An 11,197-nucleotide genomic window follows, 5' to 3' on the forward strand; every position below is an offset into this window, starting at 1 on the left:
AAAAAGTAATGACGTGAATGTTTTTAACACTTCTGGGTCCTTGCACAGGAATCCTAACAGACAGATTAATATATCAAACCATTGGATGGATTTTAYCAAAACTTGCAGAAAATAATCATTGGATRCAACTACAATTTAGTCAAATTTACAAATGTTGAGCTGAAATTTGGTGTGATGGTTGCTAAGTTCTTACAATATTGCATATAATCCAAAACACCATTTACAATATTTGACTAACTTGGTTTTTAATTTTCACAACATGAAACGTTGAATACGAAAGGCAGCGTGAAATATGTATGTTTTGCTTTATTATTAGTTCAGTGGCTAATTTGGATATTTATATTTATTGACAATAACTTCTGCATTATTTTATTCCTTCACTTACTGTAAGTTTGTGTCAGAATGTGAACAATCTTGCTCACTTGCCCTAATTTTGACATGAATATGTAACATCTGGTGGCATTTCTCCAAAACCCTCCTTGTTTTGATCTTTTTTAAAATGACTTTTGACTAAATAAAAAAAGAACACCTGCATCCATTTCATTTCATTTGTAAATACTGCCGAAATTCTCTGAAACTTTCTTCCGACCCAAATGGAATGTCGAGTTGATATATATTGCACCAGTCTCCCTTCAAATGGCTACAAAGTTGCTCTGCTTTTAAAAAAAATTAAAGTATTGACTCTGAATAGGTGTACTCCTTGATGCAGTTTTATCATATCTGAAAGCATTGAAAGATTGTTCCATAAAACCACTTTGTGCAGGACGAGATTCAAACACGCCTCACAGCTGATTGAGAAAATAAAAGGAATAATCTCAGGTTTCTGCTCAACACTGTGGCCAAGAAGCAGTGAGGCTGAACAGGAGATTCCCTCRGAGCTTAGCAGCAATGATTTTATGGACTTGTTTACTCAGAAAAAAAAATCTGTCAAATAAAGAAAAGTGTAAAACCAAATGGGTGACAATAAATAACATTTTTTAATGCTACTGGAATCAAAATAAGAAGCGATTTCACAGAAAACAGTCTTTTTTTTAATTATTATTATTATTTAACAGAGCTCTATTTTGACACCAAGTTGCCTTAGACAACAAGACCAATCCCCCCCTTGAGAAAGCTCATTTTGTTAAGCCTTGGTATTTAATATGCAAGGAGTGAACAAATATTAGTACAGTCCAGGAGCTGTGTAAACCAGATAAATGACTCAGACATCCAATTTAAATGGTTTATGAAAGAGTCATAAAAATGACAATCTCTCTCGTTTGCTGCTGTTGCATTTCAATTTTACACGTGTTTTTTTTTTCCAGTCATACGGTGCTGAATACATAGCAAGAAAGCTGGAATTATTTATTTATTATTTCTGATATTTAAGTGAAAATGTTGGGATTTGTGATTGCAGACCGTTGTTCCCATATTGATTCATGCGAGGCAACAGCAGCCATTTCGTTCATGTGGAACCATGGTATAAAATACAGTTCTCAATAAAGGGCAAACAGTAACTGACAAAGCAATTTTCCACTCAAGGTCTCCATAATACATTACATGAGGGTTAAGTCAAACCCATAGATCATTGTATGAAGTCCAAATGGTATTTCACAGGCTGAATGCCTTCCCAATGACAGCCTTGTAATTATAACGGAATTATGATGAAATAAAAGCCTCAACTGCACAGCATGCATAGTCCAAAGGAAAAAAAATGAGTAAAAACAGCAGAGAATTAAACTGTCTTGGATTATTTACTTTGCCTTCTCGATGAGTTAACTCAGAAAAAAATGAAAATCTGTTTGATGGGTGAAGCTGGGAGTCAAACGGTGGAGTCTAACAGTGGAGTCAGCATCGTGGCAGATTTGTTCTGGCACTCTCTGATGATTAATCGCTTGGTCTTCGYTTTAAAGCCATTTCATTTAAATGTAATTGCAGTGACGAGTTATACTTGCTTCACAACAGGTCTGTCACAATTATCATACAACTGATCTGGGTTTTCCTGAACTGCTTAATGGAGACCCTCTTCTCGAATTCTCGTGTATTCAAACAGGTMCGTGGTTTTATTCCCATCCCTGTTTCTGCATTGCAGGTCTGAATGTTGCTCTCGTAATGACTCTGGATACATGCAGAGAAAAATTTCCATATTAATTACAATAATCTCATTCTGACTAAAACACTGGGGCGTGAACACCAATTATTTTATAACTAATTCTAATATGCTCGAATTCCGAGTAACAAATAATCTCTTTAAGCTATGTGGACATTTATACACCTTAATTGCATTATTATGTCCTATTACAGTTTCACAGCATTTGGTGACGCAAACAAGCTGCTGCTTCATAAGGCATTCCTAAAGCTGTCACAATGGGCATTTTTTATTATTATTATTAAAGGGTACTCATTGCAAAGTGTGAAAGCAAACATTAAAATATCGGAACTTTCCCAAGAAGYGCATTTTGAAAGAGTTTACTCTCGTAGTTTTCATGATACAGTGATGTGTAAATCTTCTTAAATGTTCTTAAACGCCATCTTTGCCTAGCGCAGAGCATCACAGTCCAGTTAGGGAGCATCCGGTGCTGGTGTGCAACATGAATAAGTGTGAAAATGGACCATGGAGATTAATATGCCGTATGTATGTGCAACAATATTCACATGAAAATAAGTTAGAATATATAATGAAAGCGTCAGATTATCACACTGAGGACTAGTATTACGGTACAGGTGCTAAATATGTCGCTGTGGTTTACAGTGATCTTGGTCACGTATCATATTTGCCACCTGCAGATTATTTTGGCCACTTAATATTACAAATATACAGGTATATGGACTATTTTAATTGTATGTAATTGTTTAAAAACAGATCAAAATAAAAACACACTTACCACCATTGAATCAAAAACACGTACATTAGCCAGTTATTCTTTACACCAAATCTGATGTGCAGCCAAGAAGGATGTTTTATACTCAGCATTTAATGAATTATATGTTGGTCTGCCTCTAAATTGTATGCAGATTATATGTTAATCACCCAACCCCATTGGTCATATTGCTGTTAATATGATCACTGTATTTGCTCTGGCAATATTGTATATGATATTGTGAGCTACTATAGTAATTAATACATTTTAATTATAGTGAAATTATTGCACAACGGTATAACCCTACCTCTATTTTGAACCTCCGGATTATTTTAGGCATTATTCCAAGCATTTGAGCATCGTAACAGTTCTGGACAAGTTTGTCCTTTTTCTGTTTAGAAGTTGATCCATCACAAAAGCTAAAAAAGTGCTTTAAGCTGCACAAYGGTTCAAACTTTAAACTAAACCCCAAAACAACTGGGGGGGGGGGGGTGGATAAACTGTCTAAATCGTGCTGTAAGGGTGTTATCTCTGTATTTCTGTGCACGTTTTGACACTTTCATGTAAATTTGTTTAATTCTGCAATATTTGGTCTAAAACTGTCTCGGTGCTGCCCTCTAAGGGCTGAACAGTGGTTACTGCAGGTGAATTTTCCTATTGGTTGAAATGGTTTGGTACATATTTATGTCAATCTTTCTAATTACATTTCCTCTTTGTTTTTCCCTCTTTTCCTATTTCCTATTTACCTAAAAAAAATCACTGATGATGAAGAAATTAAGAAACTAATATTAAGTTATTTTTTCTACTGAAGTGATAAAAACAAGAAATGGTTTGGTACATATTTATGTCACAGTTCCTGGTTCAGGTGAAAAAGCCTCTCACTCAGAGACACGCCTCTGCGGCGAGTCAAGAGTTGGAATAGCGAGCACTGCGAAGAAAGTTTGTCGCTGCTTTGAACATTAGCCCGCGTTAGCAATGATGATGCTAACATCACTTTAAAACTCAGAAACTGGACCCATTCTGTTTTCTATTGCCTCGGCAGCACCGGCTTCAAGAATCGCTGAGTCAGTAGTCTGTGTAGGTAAACAAATTTAACTTCTAACTTAATTCCAGTCACTTCAGCTCTTTCTGTAGGTAAACAATTTTACGTACAATATTTCATTTAAAGACAAATTAACCATCAACGAGAAAAAAAAGCTTTGTATTTTTTTATATATATTTTTTATATTTTGTTTCTTACTTTATCAAGTTTCTTTCTACTTTGCAATGAGCACCTGTAACATTTAAACTGTTTATAAAGCTACAAATTATTCCTGCAGCCAACAAAAATCAGCAAACAGGCAAAGGTAACGCGTAACCAATTATCTGCGTGATTATGATAACGAGTCATTTTTCTCAGAAAGGGTGAAAGATGGATTTAAAAGTCAGATTGTACTTGAAAAGTGGCAGAAACAGTTTGAGTAAAACATGAAAGAGGCGAGCATAATAAAAAAAACCTTACAAATTTCTCTGCACACCCGCTGAGTGCCAGAAACACAGGTTGAATACTGATTTTGTTGGCTGCGAGCTGGATTTATACCAGGAGAGTGTTTGCCAACACAACTGCTGAAGACTTAGCTGTGAAAACAAAACGACGAACGCAGGTTCAACGGGTGAATTTTTCAGCCGTTTTTGTAATTCTTATGAGTTAAAAACACCCACGAATCCTAAAAAAATGTTGGAACTCTGTAGAGTTGGTGTTTTAATCTTTTAGTTAGCTTTGAAATACAGCAGACGGTCTTGAAACTGAGTGAAATATGGGCACAGTTCTACGCTTTGGAGCAGCTCCGGTCACATGCAGATGACGGTCTGAACTCGTCTTTATTATTTTTTGGCCTCGCAGTCGCTGAAATGCATCTAAAAGTCCTTCATCAAACATCTGTCATCTCATCTTCCATCTCGTCCCCCTCTGTTTCCCCTTCTGCCTCGCCCTCTTCCTCCTCTTCCTCCTCAGATGTCACATCCGGCTCGTCCAACTGGGACACGCACTTTGGACACGAGCAGCCAAACAGGTAGTTCTCCCTGGGAGGAAAACGCCCAGTCACAATGTTGCACCAACAAAAGAATAAAGCTGGAATAATTACAGGTTCAGCATGCACATTGCATATACCATCAGTTGTAGATGTACAGCCAGTGATTGGGTATAGACCAGTGATGGGCAACTGGCAGCCCGTGGGCCGTTTGTGGCCTGCGCGGGACTTGGCCTGACAATGAGGCCACCCCCACATTTTTTTTAATACTTAGAAAAAGCATTTAAAGCAGCTCTTAGAACATAAAAGCTGCTTTAAATGTGCTTTTTTACATTCTTTTTATTGTAGGAGGTAGACAATCTGTTCACAGAATTTCAAGGCAAACCAATGTGTTTAGTCTACTCAGAGATGCTGTCTGCCATGAAGGATTTTTTAATAAATCACCACTAAAACACAATGCACAAAGCTAAATATGAGACATTTACTCAAGTTGCAAGAACATAAACATCCATTTTTACCAGAATCAGGCATCTTATGCCGTTGCACTTGAGCTCGCTAAAATAAGTGTTTATTTTTTTGTTTGCTTAAAAGATTTTGTACTTATATTTGTTAAACAAGAGTACAACTGTTACACATGCCTTTGAGAATGAAACAAGTGAAGTTACTGTACTGTATGTTAGTTTAATAAACATATACACACACATAAACATTTTTTAAATGGCTGTTTTGTTACAACTGGGTTAGGGAAGCGTAATATATTTTGGTATTAACATCGGTATCGGGCGATGTTGGTTATTTTTTAGCATATCAGAATCGGTCYGATRAGTTAAACTGGGCYGATWTTAACATCCGATAAWGATTTCTCGCTTGTTGTCAYTTCTGTTTTGGGAGGGGAAACGGTTGGWGGAGTGGTATCTGTTTGATCATGATAGTGATGGTGACGCTGCGCAGCCAGGAATAACTGAAGAAGRAAGCCATGTCAGAGGTCTGGTCRTGTTTTAAGGTACCATGCTTGTGCATATGTAAATAAATAATGTGTAATATCTTTATGTAATATCTGTAAGTATTGGTTATCAGCCATAACAACAATCTTTATATTGGTTGACATTTTTATATTAGTGCATTCCTAATTTGGGTAAGTGCGCAGCGCTCTGCGGTCCTCTAGTAGTGTCAACAAAAAAAATGTGGCCCCTCCCATTGTGATAGAAAGATCATTTTAGTTGCCCATCTCTGGCATAGACCAACACGCACAGACATGGGCAACAACCCTTCATTTTCAATGTGAGTGACAAAAAGTGTTCTGCTCAATCTGCTGTTAATGAAACCTGATGTATTGTCTGCAGCTGCAGTGTTAAACCACCCAACTGTTTAACTTTGTAATTAATACTTGTGGCGCTTTTTATTGCTGAAAATGAGCAGACATGATACGAACACCAGGCTGGAATTTAAACCTGAGAAGTGAAAGAAAAAAAAAACGCATTTATCTCTTTCTGGTGCTTGAGACTTGGGGTGTAATTCAAAGACAAGATGACGTCACGCTAATCGATGAGGAGCATAAGCCCTGCTCTGTTTCTGCCTCTGGACTGCCCGTCATCGCCTGGCAGGTTGTTTCATTGATCCAGGTAGAAATCATACGAGTGTGACCCATGTTTGAATGATTTATTCGAGGGATTACAGGTGTTTACCTCAGAATTTTGTGCCTGCTGTGTCTGCTTCGGTCCCGCTGACAGCAATCCAAGTAACTGATGCAGATCTCCTGAAAAGTGAAGAAAACACACCCTTGAGCTGGCTGAGGAGCCCCACTAACCCAYTGGTATTTTAGAGTTTGGGTTCAGGAATATGCTACTAGGGTAGCCATTTCTCAGAAAAAAAATGGAAAAAATGTTTTCYTTCTTTCTGGYGAAAATTTTCACCAACATTCAGAAGGAGAGTGTTGCTTTGAAAGCAGTACAGCTGTTGTGATGTTACTGCGCCGTGCGGACGGGCTTCTCAATCTTTCTGACAGCTTGACAAACCCGCTCCAATCCTGAAAGATTTCAGCTTTCTAATATCATCTGACAAGGGAGAACGCTGAGCTACGGAGGGTTGTTCTGCCATTTATCCAGAACCAAAATGTGTTATAGTGAATCCAGATGTGTCAGCTGACCTCTCCTGGGCTGATGTCGCTCAGGGCACCGAGGTGAAGCAGGAAATTGTTGTCGGGGAAAGACGCCTCTGCGTTCGGGATGCAGCTGTGGTTACCTGGAAGGGCCAAACAGGCCCAAATAAACAAATAAACAAAATTAAAAACCTTTTTTGTTTTGTGTATTTTCCTGTTTCTACTGACGGCAGAGAATGAACACCAGACTACATCGTTAGAACTTACAGGAGCTTTGGAGCAGAAAAAGTCCAGAGCCCTCACAGTTCAGAAAGTCTCCCGTTTCTGCAGAGACACAAATTAATGCATCTGCGCACTAAATAACGACTGAAAACTTGCAACACATACACTAATAAACACTCAAACAATAAGAGCTGACAAAACTTTTTTTTTCTCCCTTATTTTCAGGAAATTCTGCAGCACTGAGATAAAACTGACCTTTTTCGATGTCCTTGTACAGCTGGTCGATAAAAGAGTCCAACTGCTCCCTCTGCTGGGCGGGAAGCTCCAGTGCGTCGCAGGCGTGAACCCACTGACTCAAGGAACTGGGATTAAATGAACAAAACGGAAAGCGCTCGTCAAACTGAGATCCGGCGGTGGGTTTGTCGATGAACAGGAGCAGGTGTTTTACCTGGTGCCGATGCCCTGACCGTTTGTTCCCACCAAGGCAAACAGAGAGCAGAAACCCTCAGGCACAAACCACTGCAACACAGTTACACATTAGTTCTGAGTGGAGAGTCGCACACTTAATCTAGTGAGGGTCAAACATTATTTACAGTGAAGTGAAACTATTTGGGAGGGAGGTTTCAGTCGTTCTCCAATTCAAAGGCAGTATTTCAATCAAATGACGCAAAACAGCTCTTAAAGCTACACAAGGTTGTGTTCTCAAAACTGTTTGTGAACAGTTCTGTGGAAGTAAACGATGAAGAGTCGTAGCTCAAAGTCTGAGGTTAACATTTAAACTAGTTTTATAAGCGTTAGAAGAGATGATCATTATGTGAACACATTTTTGTCAAAATGAGCCAAGAAAAACAAACTCATTGACCAAAGTTGTTCTACTAAAGTTTCATAACTTACAACTTTCATTTATGGACTCAAAACAAATCCAGATATTACTTAAACTTTAAAGTAGTCACCTGCTGGACTTTTTTACTGTAAACTTGTAGGATTAGGTTTAAAAGTGAATGTATTTGTTAAAAATGGAAAGAAATGGTCAATAACATTATATTAACTTGTGTTTTAAATTATGCTTTCAAACCATAAAATGGCAGCGGCAACGTTTTGAGACCTGATTTATTACTGTTTTAAAAAAATAATCATCATAAACTCAATAAACCACGCAGCATAATGACAACACAAACATCCACAGCACAGTTTATTCTTCATAACAATGAAATAATGTCTAAATCATCATTTTTACATCTAAGTTGACATCTTTAGTTTGTTCACGGAYGCCCTCTAGGGCTGCCACGATTAGTCGACTAGTCACRATTATGTCAACTATTAAAATCGTCAACGACTAATTTAATAGTCGATGAGTCATATTTTTTCTAACTTTGTACTTTTGTGGCAGCCCTAATTACTACTCTCTACGTGTGTCATAGACAGAAAGGCAGACGTGGCAGTGGAAGGTGCCGCAGCAGTTTGGAGAGAAAAACGAAGTTAGAAAGAAAAAAAATGATGCATTAACTATTAAATTAGTTGACGATTTTAATAGTCGACAGTAATCATGACTAGACGACTAATCGTGGCAGCCAGAACCATTGGGAACTCATGGTTTTGACAACAACTCTTGGTCAAACAAAACTTAACTGTTTTATCAGAAGATATTTTTTAAAAAGGCACAAACAAATGGTCTGAACCAGCTGGGACGATTCAAAAATAAATAAATAAAAGTGGCATGTAATCATACTAATTAGGTGTTTTTGAGATAAAAGATAAAACTCTCCCTTTTTTATTTTCTGCATGAGTTGCCAGACTGTAAATATGGACATATTTTATTGACTCACCCGACTGAGATGCTCATCATAAAGTGCGGCTGTAAACAGACTGTGTAACAAGGCCAACTGCCCCTGTGTGCAGAACACAACAACAACAAAAAATCAAAAAATACAAACAGAAAATCTACATCACAAGCAGAACGAGGCGCAGCAGGACTTTAAACTCCCTCTGAGGGAATAATCAAACTGGACGTCTCTGCTTAGAGACCTGTGAAAAGCTGCAATGTGGGCTTTTTGATTGGGCAGATTTGAAACATTTCGCACTTCAGCGACCTTCRGATATGAAAGATGAAGGTAACTCACCTTGAACTGTTCTCCCAGGAGCTTATGGGCGATCTCCTCCTCCTCGTTCGCTGTCCGGCTGCAGAAGTGAGAAAACAGCTTCTGCCAGTGTGCTTTATCTTTGGCCTGAAAAAAAAAAAGGTAGCACTCTGTCAATTAATAATAAGTTTGATTTCTGAAGCRCAGTTTCTTTTTAAACACATCACGGCTGACTGTGGAGGATAAAAAAGTTCCATCAAACTGAATTATAGATTTTTTTTWAACCAAACCTTTTTCCAATAAACAGTACGAAATGCGAAATAATTATTATTATAGGAGCCAGCAGGGACTCACCTGTTTGACCACAGCTACCATTTTGGCCATGAGCACGATGCTGGAGGTCTCCGGGGGATAATGCATACTCCTGAAAGCACACGTTCAAAGGTCAACGAAGACTTCAAATAGCCACAAAAAACACAAAGAGGAGGTGAAATTATCACCTCCACGCATCCTTCAGCTTGTTGACRGGGTGGTCTGGATCTTCCTGAGACGGACCCAGACACAGAACCCGATGGTACTGATCCGCAGCAGCTTGTCGACACTCACTGCTGCAGTACTTCACCTGCAGAAAGACATCAAAGGCAGAAACACTATGAGCAAGGAAGTGTGTTAACATGCAGTCTACATTATGACCAGTAGGGGGCAGCACCTCAGATTTCTGTTTCTAAAAACATCAAAGCCTTACTTCAAACACTTTCACACAAATTAGGAAACCAATTTCTGGACTCGTGTTTTACTTAAAACAATAAGAGTGTTGACAGAATTTAAAAAATAAAAATAAATAAGTAACTTAATTTGGTGAAGCTTTAATTCAGCCTGTTTTTTTTACTGTGCTGTCTAGAAAACATACAAATAAAGTAAAACTAAATCTATGACATGTCATTTAATCCATACTGTGAGTCTTGGCCTGTGAAGAGAACTCATTTAGTGYTTTGGACCAGCAGTGATACTGTARGTGGACGGACCTGACACTGAGGGCAGGCCTGGTGCAGCTCCGGACGAACACGGCAGAGTTCAGGATGAGGAAGGGTGAGTGCAGGGTTGCCGCTGAGTCTTCGTGCATTTTCTTCTGCRGTCTCCAGAGCACGCAGGCAGTACTCACAGGCTGGTAAACGTGCAACAAACTAGTAAGAAATCTAAGTTTTACTGTGACTAAAAATTCCACAGAATATCACTCTACACACTGATAGTGTTGGTTTATAGTTAATAAATATCATTCAAAATCAGTCTTAATTATCAACCAATTCAAAGATACAGGTTATTAGTCATCAACAACTTATTTAGGTGCTAATCCAAATAGTGACATCACTAAAGCATATTTCGTTCGGTGCTGCACTTTGTCGTAATCTCACCTTGATATTTATACAAAGCGTTCCACAGGAACTGAGCAGAAACAAGAGGCCGCTCTGTGAAAATGGTTTCACCCCTTTTTATGCTCTTTTTAGCAAAGAGACCTTTACCCTGAAACACAAACAACAAAACATCACAGTCACTGCAGAACTAGAATAACAAAGATGACAAAAAAAATTAAAATTAAAGTTACAACTAATCTGCTGGATTTTAATCAACACTGAATATATAATTTAGTTTTATTTATCTTTTTTTTCTGGATACCAAAGGCCAATGCTGATGAATAAACAAGAACAAATAATAATTAAAACTATAATTTTTACTCTCAGTGGAGCCAGGATTTTCCCTTTAGCACAACTTCTTCAAACTATTACTTATGCTGCAAACATGTGACAATAAAATACAAAAAAATAGAGGAAAGAATGTTGCCTGTTTAAACAAAATATGCTGTTTGACTTTCTATTAATATCATTAAAGTTCATAACAACTTAAAGGCAATATGCTCAAAATGTAAATAGTAGTAGTAGTAGTAGTAGTAGT

General features: G+C 38.0%; 1 protein-coding gene across 1 annotated transcript; it reads right to left on the bottom strand.

The window, feature by feature from the left end:
• Positions 1-954: 954 nt before the first annotated feature.
• Positions 955-10,768, bottom strand: smyd5 (SMYD family member 5; the record flags this gene model as incomplete). The annotated part of the gene is given in 12 exon segments (XM_014019559.1): positions 955-4,901; positions 6,535-6,605; positions 6,996-7,090; positions 7,215-7,271; positions 7,425-7,531; positions 7,618-7,688; positions 8,996-9,058; positions 9,290-9,394; positions 9,602-9,671; positions 9,748-9,869; positions 10,273-10,412; positions 10,660-10,768. Coding segments are annotated over 12 exon segments (1,161 nt in total), but the record flags the coding sequence as incomplete, so codon positions are not given.
• Between the last annotated feature and the right edge of the window lie 429 nt (positions 10,769-11,197).

The sequence above is a fragment of the Austrofundulus limnaeus genome, unplaced genomic scaffold (genome assembly GCF_001266775.1).
Source record: "Austrofundulus limnaeus strain Quisiro unplaced genomic scaffold, Austrofundulus_limnaeus-1.0 Scaffold224, whole genome shotgun sequence".
NCBI lineage: Eukaryota > Metazoa > Chordata > Actinopteri > Cyprinodontiformes > Rivulidae > Austrofundulus > Austrofundulus limnaeus.